Raw genomic sequence first — 21723 nt, 5'->3', positions numbered from 1 at the left:
TTTTTTATTAAGAGATATTTTGTTTAATGGTAAAATTTGTTCTTTTTCATGTGTTAATCAACAAAATACTATCAATGGTTTCATAAAAGTTTTCTTTTCTGTTTCTATAAGAGGCCCAATAATTTTAGAAGACCTGTCCCCATATGTGATCTCCAATTGACTCGTTTGGAATATATATATATATATATATATATATATATATATATATATATATATATATATATATATATATATATATATATATATATATATATATATATATATATATATATATATATATATATATATATATATATATATTGTATTAGCATTGAGGAAATCAATTTTGTTTAAAATAGTTTTCTCAGTATTTGTAAAAAAACAACATTATTTTCATTAAAGTATTAGAAAAAAGATAAAAATAGATTTTAGTATAGTATCATCCCTAAAAGGTATCAAAATAGGATTCTGTATTTTCTAGAACATTTCCATGTATTTTGATTCAAATGAAGTCTGTTAAAATGGAGAAATCAAGAGAAATTGTCTTGATCACTTAAGTGCTATATCTACAACTTAGAATTTGAAACTGAAAGTGCCAAGTTAAATTTATTTTTGTAAGGAAAAATACATAGCAAGATTTTTTTTTACTATGTTATTGACTTTTTATTAAATCCAAAATCAGACAAATATCATGCGAATTGATGTGAATTTGTTTTAGCAAAAGGTTTTTCCTGTAAAAAAAAAGGCATTGCTGCTATTGGTTGCTAAGTGCATTTTCCGATAAACGCCCTGAATTCAATGCCTTTACTATTTTTCAAGTTCGACTTACTCAAGCACGAACTTGAATTTTTCAAGTCTTGTTGTAAGAATTTTTACACGGTATTTAAATTGTTTAAAATGGTATAGCATTATCAAGTGCTAAGTACTTCTAGTAATGAAGAAAACTAGACCCATTCTTACATTGGTTGCTTAACTTTTTTTTAAAAAAAAAAGTTAACATGTAGTATTTAATGATTTAAGTAATTGAATCAATTATTTACCTATTAATATACCAATTTCTTAAAACATGTCTCATATATTTCTTTTAGATATCAGATTCATTTGGTATTCAGCAAGATGATTTTTCACAAACTTTAACCCAGCAAACATCAACGTTTGTTGTGAAGCCGTTAAAAAAACCACCCAAATGGATGAGGCGTCCTTGTGGTGTAAACTTTGCAGTTAGTTTTTTTAGTTGTATATTTGTTCTATTTCTCAAGTTTCTCTTTTACCTTTTATTATTATATCAAGTACCTCTTGCAATATCAAGTAATTTTTTATTATTATATCAAATTCCTCTTTTACATTTTATTAATGATTGAATATATAAAATTGCTTCTTTTTTAAAACCTCTGTTTTTAAATTGGCTAGCAAATGTTTTCTTTTGCCAATCTTTTAACTTCAATGTTCACTTATATCTTTTTTAAGTTTTTAAGAATGGTTATTGGTCAGTTAGTATAGTAATATGAAGATAAAATCTTTTCACTCAATTAAAAGTGAATTTTTTTTATTTTAGTTTGGTGGTAAAATTGTTTCCTTTGGTATTTTTGATGAAACAGCTGCTATAAAGCAAGTAAGTAAAAAAGTTTGATTATAATTCAAATTCTAATTAACAAATTATAATTCTATTTATAGGAAGTATAAGTAATCCAGTGGGCTAAATAAATGGCTTTTAAGCCTGAAGATAAGTAAGAGAGTGCCTGTACATATTGTTTATTGGTGCAAGTATTACTGCTAAAGAGAGAGAGAGAGTGTGTGTGTGCGTGTGTGTGAGAGAGAGAGAGTTGTCATCATGTCCATTTTCTATAACAGCAGCCAAATTTTTATATTTGATTTTATATATATGCTTTTCTGATTTTGCTGATATTTTCAGAGACTTGCAGTATTGAAATGCACAGTTTAGTGTAAAATAGTTTCATTAATGTTTTTGAAATTTTAAAGAATTAGTTCATAATGATTGGTTCAAAAAAATGGCACAAAAAATTTATGAAAACTTAATCCTTTAATTTACAGTAAATCAGTTATGTCCAATTTATTACTTTACGCCCAGCTGTTTCAAATAATTCTATAAATTACCGTAATTACTTGATAGCAATTCAGGCACACATAGTAAATTTTTAGATAATTTACAGTCACAACAATAAGAAAAACTCACTTTAAAACTTCCCACTACTTCTGTGATCACATAACATGTATTTATAAAACTATTTCTGTGATTACATGGCATCCATTTATGAAATTTAGCACTAGATGTTATAATGGTATCAACCTAAATCAATAATTTTGAGGGTCAATTTCAATATTAATTTTTTCATCTTTTTACTTTTATTGAAAAGATAAAATGTTGGTTTTCATTTAAATTTGTAGGATAAAATCATATTTTTTTATTTTCAGGTTTATGTTAGTCAAGTAGTAACAGAAAATGAATTCCTGAATCGCTCACATGAACTTGAAAGTTCATTAGCTAGTGGCAATCTACTGGAGTATTGTGATCATAAGATTTCTGTTGAGAGCAATCAAAATGAGAAACTCTTGTGGCAATTTTTAAGAGTAAGTAGTAATTCAATGTTTTTTCTTTGGAATTTTATGAAAGAGTTTTTAGAGTTTTAAAAGAAGCTTTTCTAAGAGTTTTTAAAACTTTTACTTGAGAGTATTTAGCAGCTATTAGGTAAAATTTTGTGTGCAAATGCTAGGGTATTTGTTTAAATGTTTTAAAACAAAAGAGTTTAAGAATATTTAGACTTAAAATATTTTTTGTTTGATTAATTTGTACACTAAACGATAGATACTAAGGAAAGAGATGCTTATGTAACCCTGTTTATTTATTATTTCCTTATATCTGTAATATAGATACTTTTTTTAATTTACAGAGTAACTTGGGCAGTGAACCTAGAATGCAGTTTTTGAAACTCTTGGGGTATGATCCATTAGAGTTTGCTCAAAAGGTAAGTTTTTAAGTATTTGATAATGATAGAGAGCTTTTAAAACATGATACAATAATTTAGTCATCTGTTCATAACAGGAATTATCTGCCTAAAATCACTACTTAAAAGAACAACTTTTTCATTAAATGGAAATTTATTACAGCATAAATCTTTTTATGCATGTAACTCATGTTTAAGTATCATAAAAGCCTCATCAAGCAAATACAACTTTACAAATGTACTTATTGGTGTAGATTATCTGATCATCAAATCTAGTCAGATAATCTACACCAATGAGTACATTTGAATCCTGGAGAACCATGTCAATGGATTAATGCCCACTACTCTCCAAATGTTGTGTTCCAGTAGGATAGAGCACCTTCACATACATCCCAAAGAGATTTTGCAGGAGATCCTGCAAAAACATTGGTCAAAAGATTATGGCCTTCTGGATTTTCAGATTTGTCTCCTCTTGATTGTTTAATCTTGGCATATGTGGAGTCAAGAGGTTGTCAATATCCTTACTACAATGTCAACTCCTTAAAGGCTGCTATCAAGAAGTAGTGAGACAAGATGCCCAAGCACTATATCTAGACCATCTGTTCCAGGTTCAGGAGTTGACTTGAAGCTATAATTGATGCTGAAGGAGGACATATTGAATAAAGATGTAGTAAATGTAATCAAGTTTCCATTCTACATTATGTTTTTTCAAAAGGCAAATTAAAGTTTGCAATCACATACGATACTGTTAATACTCAATAGAGAATTATCTGGCTGTGCATTTACCAAAATTTTAAAAAATCAAGGTTGTGCATAAATTTTGTTTAAGTTCAAATTCATGCAAATTTGCATTCAGAAAACTTAATAACTCCATATTCAAAAAAACTGAAACAAAAAATCTCTCGAATGTTGACATACACACATCACTTGAATGTTGACATCATGATAAGAATGTATGTTATATTAATAAGAAAACATCAAGTGATATGACTTTCCTAAATACAAATGATAGTTTAATAACTTATTTTGATAAATACCTATGATAAATTATTTGTTTTTGGAGAATTTGTAATATTCGATGTTTTCTTATATATACACTTTTCTACAAATATAACGCACCACTTATAAATTCCGATTTATTTTGAAAAATATTATGTATTTCCTGGATTTATCAATTTATCAAAGATGATAATAATGTTTATTCTTATGACTTTTGTAGGTTTTATTCCTTTTCCCTTACCTAATTTTGAAATTATAGCAGCTTTTCATAAGTAGCATGTTTTGCTGTAATTAAACCTCACATCTAAAAGAAAAGTATGTATTGGTTTTAAATTGTTTTAACAATAGAAAAGATAACTGTCATTTGAGCAACGCATCTGTTCGCAATTCAGCGTTTTAGACAAATTTTAAGTCGTGATGAATGTGTTATAAAGGTTACTTTGTCCAATAAAGAATTAACAAAAGGCAAACTTGTTAGAAGATTTGGAGTGTTCATGCAACAATTGTTAGGGTTCTGCTGTTAGTCAAGATACCTTATAAAGAAGACTTTGTGCTTTAAATTTACAACCTTGTCCCCAATCATGATTTTCCCAATTCATATGCCTCCTTTTGCAAGGAGGCATATGAATTGGAAAAATCATGATTGGGGACAAGTTTTATTTACAGGTGAATCAAGGTTTTGCCTTGTAAGTTCTGATTACCACCCAAGAGTGTACAGAAGACCAAATGAAAGATATTTGGCTTGTAACATTCGAGAAACCACTTTATATGGAGGCGGTTAATTGATGGTATAAGTTGGAATATCTTTAACAGCTTGCACAGTGCTATTTGTTGTTGATGATGAACATCGGACTTCTCAACGATACATAGCAGACATTTTAGAACTTTTTGTGGTATTTTTTGCACCATACATTGGAGATCGATTCCTTCTTATACAGGATGAAGATAAACCATATACGACACATTTTGTTACTGAATACTTAAATAATGTTAATACTCAAGTTTTGGAGTGGCCAGCCTGCAGTCCAGATATGAACCCAATAAAGTATCTTAGGGACATAATGAGACGCCGTGTTAGAAGCCAACTTCCACCACTTTACAGCCTAGATGAGATGCAACAAAGTCTTATCCATTTGTGGGATGATATCCCTCAAGAAATGGTTAGATCTTTTGTTGAAAGTATGCCACAGTGCTGTCAAGCTGTAATAACATCAAGAGGTGGTAACACTAGTTATTGATAAGTCAAAAATGTTTCAATGTAAGATAATAATCATTTTACTTTATTTTGTTAAATGAACCATATTTTTGGTTTAAGTTCACCGTCCTTATAGTCAATTTTATTATTATCATCAAAATAATTGTGTTCATGATGACAATTAAAATTAATGGAAATGTACAAGTAGTGTGTTAATTTTGCGGTTAAGTGTGTGTGTATGTATGTATATACATACATACATACATACATACATACATACATACATACATACATACATACATACATACATACATACATACATACATACATACATACATACATACATACATACATACATACATACATACATACATATACACACACACACACACACACACTTAACCGCATATATATATATAGAGAGAGAGAGAGAAGAGAGAGAAGAGAGAGAGAGAGAGAGAGTTGTTTCTTGTATGGCATTGCTGATGTAAAGGACACTTTGTTTTATCTATGCAGTTACAAGTTTTTTCTCTGAGGTTGGAATTATTTTGTAAAATATGGTGGTTGTGTGAGTATTATGTCCTTCATGCTTGGCATGCAGTTGTAGCTTTCTTTGATAGAGTTTCTAAAAAATATGCTGTGGTTGATTGAGTTTAAAAACCACTTTCCTATATTGGTGCTAACATTTTTGCTAAATGTAGGATTAAACCAGATCATTTTGCGCTTTTGTTGATAATGGGGTGCAAGTTACATGTACAGATTGCATACATGTAAGATTTACATACATATAAGTTTTTGGTTGTAACTAAATTTTTTTAAAGCTTCATAGTGCATATGGGTAGAATTTCAGAAAATACATTTGCTAGATGAAGTGACTGACTTAGCTTAATTGAGTTTGGAATTTGCTTTAAAATGTTGGGTGGGTGATAGATTTCAGTTGTAGGTGAATATGATTTAGGACATCCTTGGGTTTTCTATAAGCCCAAAATGAGTTCTCATTGAGGTTTAAAGTTACATCAAGATAGTTGACAGTTTTAAATTTCATTGGATAAAAATAAGTAGGCCCTTGTCTTTGGAGATTTTGATAAAGTGGTTTTTAATTTTTTCCATTTGAGTACAATTGATGCTTTTAAATATAGCTGGACTATGATCTCAATATAATCCAAAATCAATCTTATTATACTGTTGCAATAAATGGAAAGAAGGAAAGTACCAACAAACTCACAAATCTCTGCACTGTCAAGAGCATCCATAACGATGTTAAAGAAACCACTTTTTGGTTTGTTTGATGAACCACTAACACTGTGGATAAGGTTTAAAAGATTGTCCACTAAGTAGACTGTCATCTCAATATAATCAAAAATGTGTGTGTATAAATCATAATTATTACAATTTTAAAAATGTTTACTTAAATTTTAAGTAATTGCTTTCTTTTCAAGTAGCTTAAACTATTATAATTATAACTTCTTTAAATTAATAATTATAGTTACTGTACTTTATACTGTAATTACTGTAATATTTATAATAATTGTATGTTTTTTAAATATTTAGTTAAAGTATAAATTATGACAACTTTTTAGAATATTTAAAAGAAAATTTCAAAGTCTATTATAAATGGTAAACTGATTTTCAAGATAAAAATAATATTCCTAGTATTATGTTAATTCAATTTAAGATTATTTGATGTTCAATATATTTATAGCTTTATACTATTACTAGTTCATAATATAAATGCAACTGTGACAACTATCTTATAATCCATTTGAATTATTGCATTTAAAAATCAATCATCATAATTGCTTTTATTTTAAAAAACTAACTCAAGATATGGAAAATTATAGTTTTACCTTTGATAATAATCATTAAATTAAAACTGTAACATTGTAGCATATAATTGAAACTGTATTTAAAGATAAACTATATTATAAACAAGTAAATGTGAAATAAATACTATATTTATTTTTTTCTCTAATTTTTTTGTTAGTTAGTTTTACATATTTTTGTAGTTATAATAACCTTGATTAATTTAGTCAAAATGGATAATCTAATCATTCTAGCTGCACAAGATTAGGAACAAGACTGGTGTGGGAATCAGCATGCTGCTTTGAACAATTACCTAGATGTAAAAAGTTGTAAAAAATTTGATTTGTCAATAAATATTATTAGCTAAATTACATTAAGTGCTTCAATTCGTCCTTTGCCTCCACCAGTCTGACTTAAACTAGAGGCTATGTAGGGTGGTTTACTCTGATTTACTCCAATATCTAATCTGATAACTTCTATTTGGATTATTGCACAGATGTCAGAACCAATAAGGAAAACTTGGTTCAGCAAGTAGTTAAAAAATTATGATTATTAACTTGTGAAACTACTTAAAAAAGTAATTAACATAATACTTAAACTAATTCAATTATACATATTACACCTACTATTCATTTGTTAGGCTTACAAACACTTTTTTTTTTTAATTTATAAAAATTATTAAATCAAATATAGTATTTATATTTTCCATGTTGAATTTTATTACAGGCACTTCTTTATTTTTTCAAACCTTATTCCATTTCTATGTTGTTTAGATATCTACCCAGAGCAGTTCTGCAGTTCAAATTAATAAGGATACACCACAAGGTATAAATCCTGCTGAGTTAGCATCAAAAATAGAGCAATTAAAAACAAGAAATTGTGATAATCATAAAACATATCTAGAAAGTGGAGGTACATCACCGATAATGGGTGAAAAGGTATTTTTTTTCATAAGATATTATAGTTCATTATTTTTATGTTAACTTTTCATTCTGAAACCATTAGTTTTTTTAAGTCAAAAAAGTTAAGAAATTATTTGTTTATTTAAAAACAAACAGTTGCTTTTATAAGAAGTTAAAACAAGGCAAGTTTATTTATTTATTTATTTATTTTCTTTCATATATATTTAAGCATCTGTAGTAAAATTGAGAAAATTTTAAAACATTATTATTACTATTTGATATCTTTTAGACTTCAGCAAGTTATGATGGAAGTGTTTTATTTGATGTTATTGCAACAGGACAACAAGAGAAACAAGGTAACTCTTATTTTTAAATATTGAATATTTTAAAAGCAAGGTGAAAATTGTTTACAGTTTTATTTTAAATTGGATTACATTTAAGGTTTACTTCATATTAAATGGGATAGACATTGAACCAGTCTCCTTAGATTTTTTTTTGAAGCTCACCCAAATGAAGCATTCTGTTAAGACTAAAAATGCAAAGTTTTTCAAATCTCCCTTAAAATTTTGCATTTTTTGAAATTTGGGCAAAATACCTCTTTTTTCATTCTTTTATTTTGGATTTTGCTATCATAAAAACCTAATTTTTTTTAACAGAGTTGATTAAAAGTTTGTAACAAGCCAATTTTACAGAACTCAATAGTATCAGAAATGACAGGTTTAAAGCATAACTTAATCTCATTTAAGTTTTATTAAAAATTGTTGTTTAACTAAGCCAACTATCTAATATTTCCTAAGTGATCTAAAAGAGAATTTTTCAATGTTCTTTATTGGATTGAGCTAACTTCACCAAAAGGATATTGGTAAAGTTATCAGTAAATTACATGGATTTCTCAAATCTTTATCTTATCAAATGTGTACTTAATGAAAGTTCATTCATCTCCAAAATGTCACATTATCCCTTGTTAAGAGTTCTCTTGTTTTTAATCAAATAACCAACCTGGTTGCTACCAAATAACCCCAATTCATAATTTCTATGCTTGACCAAGGAACAAACACTCTTCAGATGCTTGCTTTTACTTGTAATGACAAACAAAAACCTCTTACTTTTACCTGAAAATATGCCTTTAATCCACTCTACTATCATTTGTAGAAGTCCTTCTGTATCTTGTGTTTGCCATTTTACATTTTAAACCTGAAACTTAACTTGAGCAATAATTGCATCATCAACTATATTTTCTGATATTTAATGGTTCAAACTATATAGCCTAAATAAGTTGTGCCCATGATAAGCTGTCATTTATAATTTTACTTTTGAGTTCTGTACACCTGAAAATGCTTATATCCAGATTTTCAATAGCTTTTTGTGAGATACCATGCTACAAAAGATTTTGAAAAAAGAAGGTATTTTAACCTATGTTTCAAAATCTAATAACTTTGGAACAAATGAAAGTTGAAAGTTTGCATTTTTGTTAACTAGATGGAGTACATTTGTGATGTAAGTTTTAAGATCAACTCAGGTGATGAATTAAAGTCTTAATTGTCTTTTAATAATAACTAACCTTAATTTTAGAAACAGAATTTAAAGTTTTGAAGTCTTTCACAATACCTACTGGGGATGGTAAGCTTATGTTTTTTAGTTTTTGATTTTAAAAAAGATGTTTTCATAAGTTTATAAGAAAAACATCTTTTTAAATTTTACTCAAGTTTTTATTAAGGTTTATTAAATATGATTTTTTGATTTGTTTTTTTCTTTTTGTTTTGAGTTCCTTTAAAATTTAAATCTTACATCACATAGATGCTGATGGCCTAATTTGCCAAGCATTGTTAACTGGGAACTTTGATGCTGCTGTGGAGATCTGCTTCAAAAACAATAGAATGGCTGATGGAATATTGTTGGCTATTGCTGGTGGACCTGACCTATTTACAAGAACCCAAAAGAGTTATCTTGATCAAGCATGCAGCTCCATGACTAAGGTTATATTTCCCTATATTTTTAAAGGTTAAAATATTGCCCATTTACCTAGAATTGTGAACAGCCAATATTTAGGATTTCCTCTTAAGCATAAGAATGAGATCCATGAAATTTTGGGAATTTGAATGGATCAAGATAATAGAAAATTATCACCAATTAAGATCCCAACTAAGTTAAGTCATAAATTTTGTATCTATATATTTTAATGTAGCAGAACTTTACTTACAAAACAACTTCAGTTGCAATCATTTCTTCAGTTTTTTTGTGTATCAGTATTTCAATAAATATTTAGTCTTTAGAAACTTAAAGTAAAGCAAAAAGCCAGAATCCTGGTTGTAATGGTTGTAACACTTAATTTACTTGAATGAATAGTTTGTAACTCATATAATTAAATCCTAGTAGACTTGAATCCAAATTATTTAGCATTTGCTACTTGCATTTTTACATCAGATATTAAAAATGTTAATTTTCCTTTTGTATATACTGTTTATCAGTAAAATGTTTCTCCATAGCAAATAAGGTATGACTTTGTTTCTGAGATCTCTCTTAGATAAAACTCAACAAAATGAAGCCAAAACCCTCTACTTTCAAACCTTCTTTAGATTTGTCTTTAGAACAAGAGAAAAATTTTCCCAGAAGTGTTTATTTCCCAGTTCAAAGTATTAGCGTTTTGAAGGTTGAGTGCCAGAGGCATAGAGGCAAAAACCTTCTGTACATTTGATTAAATTTATGTCTGACAATGAATCTGAAAGAAGTAATTGTATCCAGCAATCATTAGGAAGAAGAACAGATAGAACCTGTTAGCCTCATATTCACACACAAATTGCAATAATTAAATTTCAAATTTTTGTTTCTGATTTTTGAGAAAAGTTGTGTTGATATTCAGATAATTTATTGCATGTAATACAAAAAAAAGAATTGTATATAAAAAATGTCAATGGTATGTAGCGATTAATCACATTAAATATATCCTATAACCTTAATTACTTCAGAAATTTTGTGAAAGATATTAAAAATCTGTTTAGTTAATTTCTGCTGTTGTGAACCGTGACTGGCGAAATATAATTGAGCAGTCAAACATTGAAAACTGGAAAGAGGCCCTGTCTGCCTTAGTTACATATAGTAAGGCTGAGGAGTTTTCTGAATTGTGTTGTCTCCTTGGTGGTCGGCTTGAACATGAAAGTAAGGACTACAACTCTGCCCTTATTTGCTATGTATGTGCTGGTGATGTGGAAAGATTAGTTATGTGTTGGTAAGCATTCCTGCATTGTTATAAATTGTTTGGTGTCAGTAAATTAGAATAAAATCGTGAATTTTGTTTTGCTTTTTTTTTATTATTAGAATTTGCTTTTCTTATTGTTTCTATATTTATCCAGTAAGTATGTTTAGTTCAAAATAAGAAGTTTAAATGCTTTAACTTGATACAAAACTATAATGTTTATTTTTTCAAATTTGTATAAGATTGTTCTGTGACTTATACCTTTTAGCTGGTATCATAAGTTATCTAATTGATATAATTTTTCTTTGTGTATAATGTTATTCTATTTTAAAGTTTAACATGTGTATTTTCAATAATGATTAAGTGCTTTTATTGCAAACTTCTTGATCTTTTAAGAATAATAAGCAAAGATATGGTTTATGTTTTATAGACAGTAATTTTCTTTATTACTTGTACTCTTTTACACAAGATGCATAAAGTATAGATTCTTGTAGTAAAAGTATGCAATAGAATTTTTTTTATATTGATTACAATTCAAGAACTGTTTTCCTATTTTTTAATAACATTAAATTTTCTTAGGAGTCATTCTTCAATGAATGAGCAGCAGTCACCAATAATGTTACAGAATCTTATTGAAAAAGTAATGATTTTAAAAAAATCAATTGAAAATGAGAGATATCAGCCTACAGTAAATCAAACTTCAAGCATGACAGAACAGTTATGGTAGGTTTACTTCTCTGCATTTTAAAAAAAAATGTTTTCGTTAGCTAATCATTATGAATTAAATTTGAATGCCATGTTTACTTAAAGTACTTTTGGTGAGTTGAAAAGGAAGTTGTTTTTCTTTTTTAACCTTCATTTTATTTAGTAGTCTTAAAAAACTCAGTGATTACAATCCTATTGCAAAAAGTGTTTTTCTTTTTTCTTTATTTATCCTTACATGTACCTAATAGTGTCAGTGATGGGAAAGTCATTTTAAAAAGTTTTTAAATCAAAATAAAGTTGTTAAACTAAGAATGATTTTAAAATTACAAATATTGTTACTAAACCATTAATATTTTTGAAAATGAAAATGAAATTATCAAAGATAGGTTCATCTTCATGGAATATATTTTGCCAATAGAAAAAATATTGTCTCATATTTAACCAAAGTAACCACCAGGTTCAAAGTTGTGGCAGTTAAATAAAGACAACTTTAATTAACAAAATGATTTCTAGTCTAAATCACTGATTTATTTTATCTGCCTTCTGCAGTACATTAATTTCATTTAAGCCAAAACTTCAAAAATTGTCTGTAGAAAAAATAGTTTAAATAGCTAAAAGATGATTCATCTTTCTTTTATCTTTTATTTTTATGTTAAATTAACTAAACTTTTTTTATGTGGTTTAGTAAGTATGCACTTCTACTTTCATCACAAGGCAATCTGCAAACAGCAATGTCATATTTGTCATTTGTTTCAGATCAAGTAAGTTTTATTTTCCCATCATGACTGTTTCATTTGTAATTATTAATATTAAAACTATTATTGTTTGTAATATTAGCAAACTATTAACAACTAAAGAACATTTTTTTCAAAAGGGACATTGAGAAAACCAAAATAAACTATATAAACCTGGAGTATTTATTGTTAATTTGAACTGTTTAAATTGTGAGAAATTTTTTAAAAGGGTATAAGTCCACATTATTTTAGAGAATGGTTTAATGTTTGCAAATAAAGTTTATTTGGATAGTTACAAAAATGTAAAATAATACTAATTTCCAGAAAACTTTCCAGGCTGAAAAAGGTACAATCATTGTTTAAAATCTTAAAAAATACATTTTTTCATGATTTTCAGCCATATTGGTTTAAACCATGCTACAGTTCAGATCTTGTTATTTTGATAAAATAAAGATTTAAAAGGCTTGGAACTCTACTTCATGGTCTAGTTGTGCTCTAAGTTAATCCGAAAATTTGTTTTACCTAACAAAAATGCTTCATTACACTAATTTGACTAAAATATTGGTGAAAGACTTTTTAAGCAATCAAATATGTCTAGTATATAATTAATTACATTGTTAATTATTAAGTTCTTAAAATCAAAACTAGACCCTCCCACTTCTATTTACCAGCTGGAATCAGTTACTGCCATTCCTACCCCTTTTAGATATTAATAATGTTTGTGACAAAAGTTATCTGAATGGGCTTAATATTGAAATTTTATTACATAAACTTAAATAATCACTAAGGCAATAATCAATTTTAAGGCACCCATATAGAACATACCATGAAAAAAAAAACATTTCAGTAGGATATTTTTATTATGTTTAAAAGATGTACTTATTTCTATTAAACTCATTAACTTCATCCTTCATCATTCACTCAACCTTGTCCAGAATGCAGTCATAGAAGTCCTTTGAATATTCTGGTTCTTCAAAGAAAACTGTTAACTTTTTCACATTCAGTTTCTTTTTTTTATTGCCTTTTTCAAGTAGTCTTCTACCATTTTTGAAAAATGTTGTCTGATTCGATGGTGATCACATAAAATTACTGATCATGTATTATTTATATTATTTCTAAGATTTTAACTTGTTTTTCATTTACAGTGTTGATTTTATCAAAGTATTTTATAAATATTTTACAAGCTAATTATGTTAAAAAATAATGCATTATGTCTAAATTAAGATTATGGTGATGTGCATGCTATCATTAAATGGTTGTTGCTGTAGAGACATTCAAAAATTTTAAATGTTTTTGTTGAAATTTTTTCTGAATATTGTTCTTTTTAAATTAAAAATTACTATCTATAGAATACATGCTGTGCACTTTAATCTTTTCTTGGAAATAAGTTCTAATTCTCTGAATGGATATTTAGAACTTGTTTAGCCAATTTTTGTTTATCTTTAAAAAACCGGTTTTTTTACTGTTGGGTGTTTTTTACTGTTGGGGAAAAATTCTGTGATGTTTGGGAAAAAGAGAAAGAGTTGTACACTATCTTTTCTGTTTTATCATGTCAAAAAAATGTGAAGTTGCAGAGACAAATGTGTTCTGCATAAGTTACTTAACCAATGCTTAACATAGAGGTTGGTTATTTTTGTTTTATATCAAAGCACATCTTAAACACATTTTTATTCTTCTAATTGATAAAAGAGTAGAATTTTTTGCTTTAAAATTGTGCCGAGGATAGTTAGGAAAATGTTTTGTTTTTAGTTTCATATGAATTGTTTTTCTAATTGATTTTTTTTGTGGGTGTGTTTCACAAAAAGAAAAAACATCTGTTCTTGGTCTGAAACATTGAACTTTGTGCAAAAAATTTTTTTAATTTAGAAATTCATTAAGTATGCATTTTGTTTTGGTTTCTTTGAAATTTCCAGTTTCTGCATAATTTACAATATTTAGTTCAGGTGAAAGATATATTCTAAAACTCTTTCCTCTCACTTAGCTTGAAACACATCCTTTGTATTATCTAATAACACTTTTCTTTATCACCTACTGTTTGGCTGAACCCTCCACAAGTTGCAATTCTCAGACATCCATTTTTTAAAAAGTATTTTGAAATACTTTTCAGATTTTTATTCCATGTTTTAACAAAAAATTTCTTTTAAAAAACTGAGACTGTTTTACAACTAATGTCAGTAATGCTGTAGTTTATTGAATGTTTTTGTAAAATAATAAAAAAATTCATCCTTTGGCCTTTGTCATTTTATTTGAGTTAAGTTTACACATTTCAGAAGAAAAACATGTTTAATTTTTAATTCTTAATTGTAAAGCTTTTGGAAAAAGCTTGAAAAATAAAAGCTGGTTTGTTAAGCTTAGTATAAAAAAAAGTAATTGCATTTTTAATTCATATTATAATCTAGGATCTATTAATTGATCTTTAGAATGAAATCAAAGAAATATTAATTGTAAAATTTAAAGTTGTTGCTGGTTAAATTTTTTCAAAGAAGAAGAAGAAGAAGAAGAATCCTGAACTACAAAAAGTAGCAAATGTCTATTGTAATATCAATTGAACTCACAATATCCCGAGTTTTTTTAATAAAATTCACTCCCCCTTATTAAATATCATTTATAAAAATTTTAATAACATTTGATTAAAACTTCAAACTTTCCAACCTTTCTTTTTTATATTTCTAGTAAATATCTTTTTTAAATATCATATTTGTTTTATTTAACTTATTGTTTTAAATGTTGTGTATCATTTTTATCACATTCATTAGTTAAACATCAAAATATAAATTTTTGTGAATCCAGCTGGTTGTTGATCACTTATTATTTTGTGTGCTGGTTATATTATCATTATATTATATAAATGCTAGAGTTAATATTATTAGTTTTACTAATAATATATCTATAACTAATATGCTATGTTAAAGGCTGTAGAAATAATAAAAGATCGAATCTTTCATTCTGCTGGCACTTTGTGTGTAAATCCACCTACATTTCCATTTGAGAGAATAAATGTTACTCCTCACTTAGGAGTTTCTTCAAAGGTAAAAGTTATTTATTTTAAACTTTATGTGTTGCAAGGAACAAGTTATTACATTGTTATAACAAGTGCAATTTTCAGATTTCAGTACCATCAGCTGTTTCCAATCAAACATCTTTGCTGAAACAGCAGCTAAGTCCAGTTGATTCAAACTTATCTGGTTTTTATAATCCAGCTTCTTCTCCCTATTCAAATAATCCTCCTTTTCCAATTGTATCTAATGACCAATTAAATGCATACCAAACACCAATATTTAATTCAATGAAACCTCTTGCTTTGATTAACTCAAATCCTCTTGGTGCCAGAACACAGTATGTTCATCAAACTGGTTTTAATCAACAAATAAAAGGAAATGTTAATTTGCCAAGTACTTCTCCAATGCCAAACAATCTTGTTTATAATTCATCTTCTCAAAGTACTAATTATAATTGTCCTTCACCATCTGCTAGCAAAGTTTACAATCCTACAATTATGCAATCAGTTAAAGCAGGTAATTATGTTACTTTTAAAATTTATTTTAGATACTACCTTTTATCTGATTTTTGTAAAGTTTTTAAGATTAAATAGGATTACAATTTATTTAATCTTATTAACTTCGATCATTTTTTTTTATATACAAGTTATGGTATTTTATGTAATTTATGCATAAGATAATAATTGAATAGATAAATAGATGTTTAAGAGTAGGGAGTTAAGCTGTAAATATTAATGCTTGTTACTTAAGATTTTACACCTCCACCACCAGTTGGAATAGGACATAGATTGTCTTTAAGGGTTTCAAAGCAAGAAGCACCTAATCAAGCAACCATGCAGCAGCAATCAATGAACTTATACAACCCTTTGCCAGCTCAAGAACCATCTTTTAGTGGTATAAAAATTAAAAAGATTATTGTTGAATTTTATTTTTATTATTGTTGTTGTTAATGCTGTTAATGCTATTATTTCGTTATAAATCAATAATTTTATATTGATTGTAGTCTCCTAATTTTCATGAATGTTTTAATAAAGCCACTTTAAAAATGTGTTCAGAATAACAATTAACAATTTTAGATAGCTTCCAATACATTTGTCAGAGTTGCAATTCAAGAGGGAAAAATTATTTCCTGGAAATACTGATTGCAATTCAAAATTACAAGTAAAAATTACAAACAATTATTTAATTAATACTTTGGTCAGTACTGTAAAAAGCCAAATATCTTTTGATTGGATGTAGTTTGGGACAATTTGGTAGATTGCAGTGTTTTTCACTGAAATCTACTTTATCTTCTCTAAGCCAGTTTAAAGTTGTCCCAGAGTAGTGACATGGTGCTAAATTGGGCCAAAATAATGGGTTACCCATGTGTTCTTAAAAATGCCAAAAGACATTTCTTGATGGATTCTTTTATGTATGTTTTGGTGAAGCACTTGTCTTAAATTTATTTGCTAAAGTTTGAACAGAAATCTCCGGTTTTCTGTTTAAAGCATCTTTCAGTTTTTTACCAAGATCTCGTCTAACAAAACACTTGTTTCTTCCACTTCCTGATTCTCTTTTGATTGTTTCAGTGTCCTTAAATCGTTTCACAACGCTCTGCACTGTTCTCAAAGCAATCTGCAGCTCTTTAGAAATTGTTTTGTTTGATACACCAGGATTTTCAACAAGAAAATGCAAAATTTTTTCTCCCTTCTTATCTTGATTTGATGACTTTTCAATTAAAACTAATTGTTTTAATAACAGAGTTGTTTAAATTTTGAATAACATTAATACAATGATATTTGAAAACAATTAGCTATTTAAAATGATGCACAGTTTCCGTAAACACCACATCAGAACGTGCACAGATTTTTTCTGGTACATGTCTTAATTTTTTAGTTTTTCAAAATAGAATGAGCCATTTTGATTCACATTATAACATACATTTTATAAGCTTTTTGTACAGATAATGAGAAAATATAAAACAGTTTCAGTTATGTAAAGAAGTGGAAAATATCATATTAAAAGAGAATTAAAACACATTTAATCATAAGAGGAAGTGATCTATGTGAAAAGATTATTAAAAAAACCATGATTAGTTTTTAAATTTCTTAGTCAAAATGTGAGTATTTCAATTCTGGTTTCTATTACACTGGTAAAATTTGATTTCCTACTCTGTTTTAAGTCAAGTTAAGAACTCCCAAGAAAATTTCCCTATACTAATATTTTCCATTACAAGTTTTGATGATTATTTTAACATTTTATGCTTTATTTATATTTGTTGATTGTAGGTCCCCATAATGTTATGGCTTCAATTACTATAAGAACTTGATCATACATTTGATCATGTAATCTAAATATTAGGATTAGTATTTTCTCAGAAATTACTCCCTAGAAATTTATCCTACATTCCCATCTCCCATTCTACTCTGGTATTTTGTTTTCTAAAGGTGATATTTACATCTTAACTTTGTAACTTAAATGATGCATATCAGCTGAAAATTCCTTTAAGCCCTGTTTTGTCTCATACTAGAAGATTTCAGTTGTTAATATACTATAACTATTGATGCTGATGAAGAGTAAATGATGGTTTTCTATAATCTGGAGTTTGTGGCCAAACATTTCAATCCTTTAAAAGTCCATACAGATGCAAAAAATTTTATGATGCCAGCACCATTTATCCAAGTAATGGTTGGTACTTTTTGCATCTTGGATTAGTCGAGCCATTCTTCTTGGATTTAATAGTAAGTAAAGAATAGTTTATGCTGTAAAATTGGAGAAGATTAAAGAAGCAATGAACAGCTCTCAAAGTTCTATGACTGATTATTAGTTAGAGTTACAAAATAGTCTCTCTTTTTTTGTAATTTTTTGGCATAAGAAATGGAGATGGAATTATTTAACTCAAACTTCTAAAATATAACTATAAAAAGAAGAATGACTTTAATGATCAAGTTATGGCACCAACCTTTACAGCACAAACTGTCCCATACTCCCTTGCTGTGATTTGTCAACTAATTGAGATTGCACATAGTAGTGAAATGCATGATGTGATACTTTTGAAAGACTTACAAAGAATAAACTGAGCAGCTCAGTATATGGTATTTTGTTGGCATGCTCCTCCATAGTTTATTAGACAATTTTCTATCTAAGTAATTCCAAATTAAAAAAGAACAAAAAGTTTTTAAAAATATAATTTCATAATTTTGGTACACTTTGGCAATAGCCTGAACAACTAATAAGCTGATGTCTATGAGTAAATCTCTTAAAATACTTGCCATAAAATTTTTGAAAATTTCTGATTTTAAAATATCAGAATTCATTCAATCATCATTTTTTCATAAACAAAGTCCATAGGTATGGCTGAAAAAAAGCTTTCAAGAATATTTGCCATTAACATAAAATTTAACCAAATAATCACAACCTATTAGGCTTCTAGACTCTACAACTGCACTAGGATTGGCAAAAGTAACTTTGGGAGCAGAATCTGTTGGCCTAATAATTGCTCTAATCTTTTTTCTTTTAGTTGATAATTCCAACATAAAGTTTTTAAGACATCTTGAAGAACTCTAGTCTTTTTCAATTCTACCAAGAATCCCATTTAGTACCTATTCTTTCTGTATATCTGAAAAAGATTCAACTTGAGTTACAATGTTAGTGGTAGCTTTCAAAATAAAATAATTATGACCAATCCTTTTTCCTAGTTCTTGATTAAAGGTTTCACATATTGTTAAAGATGGTCTCTTGGACACAGTATAATTTTTTTTGGGGAAATGTGTCATTAACAAAATCATTTATTCCAAATACTATTTCAGGCACAATTTGTTTTTTCACTCCTGCCTTTTTCTGGCCTTTGAATCTCCTAGTTAGACATTTAGCAATGACAAATGGATCTTTAATTTGACAGAATCTATTCTGACAGAATCCAGTCCATTTTGAATTATCAAAACAGTTTTTTTAGTAAACTAAAAAAACTGTTTTGATATTTCAACAAAGGACTGGATTCTGTCAGAATATCTTTATCAGCCCTATTTGGCTTCACTCTGCATTTAGAACATATAGGAAACTTTTCATCATCAATAAAAAAATTATCATTGATATATTTTTTATAGGTAATTTACCAAAATTGATTGGTCTAAATGTTCCTTTTTTTTTTCTTCAACAGGAGGCACCTATGTTAACTCTATTCTCTTCATTATGTGTCATTTTGACGTATTTTTGCTATGATTTTAATATAAATTTCTACTAAACAAGAATTGTAGTATTTTATCATACATTAAAGACTAATTATAAAACTAATACATCTTCCTTAATTAAAAATCAGATTCAAAATGAATAGTTTATGATTAAATACCAGTTGTTGTTTTACAAATTAATGATATTAAGATTGAAATTTACTGTTTTGAAATACATTTTTATACAATTTTGTATTTGTATTAAAAAAAACAAAACAATTAAAAGAGAATAAACAAGTGAGAATAAAACAAAAAAGTATTCCCTAATTATTAATAGTCTAACTAATAAAGCTTTTTAAGTTAAAATCAATTTGTAATTATATGTATACAGGCTAGTCATATATATATATATATATATATATATATATATATATATATATATATATATATATATATATATATATATATATATATATATATATATATATATATATATATATATATATAATATATATATATATATATATATATATATATATATATATATATATATATATATATATATATATATATATATATTTATATATATATATATATATACAGTACTGTGCAAAAGAAAGTAGCACCTAAGAGAATTTTTATATATTCAAGATAAAATGTCAAACAAAATGAAATTAAAACAAAGATATATGTACAAACATATTTTTTATTAAATTGTGTAAAATAATGCAAGTTTTATTAAAAACATTTAAATTTATAACTATACATAGAGACTTAATTAATATTTAGTGTGACCACCATTATTTACAATAACATCTTGGAGCCTTTTAGTTATACTTTTATACAGATTTTCAATAAATGTGATGGGGATATTATACCATTCTTCTTTTAGAACATTCCAAAGTTCATTTACATTCTTTGGCAACCTTTCCATCTTCTTTCTGTCTAAGTAGTCCCACACATGTTCGATTATGTTCAAATCAGGGCTCTGAGGAGGCCAAGGCATGGTTTAAAGCACTCCCTCCTCTTCCAGATTTGACAAACAATTTTTAACTAACTTGCAAGTATGTTTGGGATCGTTATCCTGTTGTAGGATAAAATAATCCCCAATCAGTTGTCGTCCAGAAGGCACAGTATGATTATGTAAAATATTTTTATATTTTTCACCTGTAAGCTTTTCTGTTATTCTAACAATGTCCCCTACCCCTTTTGTTGAAATACACCCCCAAACTTGAATATTCCCCCCACCATGTTTGATAGTAGACATGGCTCTTTTAATGCCTCTCCCTTTCTTCGCCTAACATACTGACGTCTATTCGTCCCAAATATTTGAAATTTAGATTCGTCTGTAAACAGTACCTTGTCCCATTGATTTTTCTGCCACTCTTTGTGCTCTCTGGCGAACTTTAATCTTTTTTCTTTATTACCTTTGTGTAGTAAAGGTTTTTTGATAGCTACACAGCCTTTTAATCCAGATTTTATTAGAGATCGTCGCACAGTAGATGCATGTACTAAAGTTCCACTAGCTCTTTTAAGATCTTGAACGAGTTCTGCGCTTACTTTCTTGGGATTTTGTAGCGCTGTTATTTTTAAAAACTGTTCATCACATAGGCTTAACTTATTGGGATGAACAGACCTCTTTTTATCCACTACATCACCAGTTTCAATATATTTTTTAACTATTTTTTGAACTGAGGCTCGTGAACAATTCACATGTTTGGCTATTTTAACTTGACTATAGCCCTCTTCATGTAAAACAATGATGCGATTTCTATCATTTATTGATATCTTTGGCATTTTATTAGTACTGAAAAGTAATTTTATTATAAAACAAAACTTTTGAAAAAAAAAAAAAAATTTTTTTTAGACGAAAAAATCTGTAACTAACGCGAGAACTCAACAGTAACTAAAAATTCTTCGCCACATTTTTATTTATCAAAAAATATTTAACAATAATAGATTTAAACAAAATAAATAAATAGTACAGTGATTGATGTAATCAATTTCTAGTGTTGATCCTTGTCCGCAATAAATGAGCAAAGATTATAAGTGGGTGAAAAATGATACGAGTTGAAACCATCTAATAAATATTAATTAAAAAAT

General features: G+C 27.5%; 1 protein-coding gene across 2 annotated transcripts in view; it reads left to right on the top strand.

Annotated features, from left to right (window-relative positions):
- LOC145192394 (protein transport protein Sec31A-like) overlaps positions 1 to 21723 on the top strand; it is a 47294-nt gene that overhangs the window by 22995 nt on the left and 2576 nt on the right. For both annotated transcript variants that reach the window (XM_090079022.1, XM_090079023.1), the window contains exons 9-22: positions 1068 to 1199; positions 1535 to 1591; positions 2413 to 2568; positions 2889 to 2963; positions 7713 to 7877; positions 8131 to 8197; positions 9414 to 9461; positions 9639 to 9817; positions 10841 to 11067; positions 11614 to 11757; positions 12425 to 12500; positions 15386 to 15502; positions 15580 to 15988; positions 16223 to 16366. In XM_090079022.1, coding sequence (XP_089935148.1) covers positions 1068 to 1199; positions 1535 to 1591; positions 2413 to 2568; positions 2889 to 2963; positions 7713 to 7877; positions 8131 to 8197; positions 9414 to 9461; positions 9639 to 9817; positions 10841 to 11067; positions 11614 to 11757; positions 12425 to 12500; positions 15386 to 15502; positions 15580 to 15988; positions 16223 to 16366 — 1996 coding nt within the window. The remainder of the gene's footprint in view (positions 1 to 1067; positions 1200 to 1534; positions 1592 to 2412; positions 2569 to 2888; positions 2964 to 7712; positions 7878 to 8130; positions 8198 to 9413; positions 9462 to 9638; positions 9818 to 10840; positions 11068 to 11613; positions 11758 to 12424; positions 12501 to 15385; positions 15503 to 15579; positions 15989 to 16222; positions 16367 to 21723) is intronic.

Source organism: Hydra viridissima, unplaced genomic scaffold (assembly GCF_058129835.1).
Source record: "Hydra viridissima isolate aposymbiotic clone 2 unplaced genomic scaffold, HvirCarnegie_v1 scaffold_2, whole genome shotgun sequence".
Lineage (NCBI taxonomy): Eukaryota > Metazoa > Cnidaria > Hydrozoa > Anthoathecata > Hydridae > Hydra > Hydra viridissima.
The sequence above is the reverse complement of the archived record's forward strand: the minus strand, read 5'-3'. Positions and strand labels throughout refer to the sequence as shown.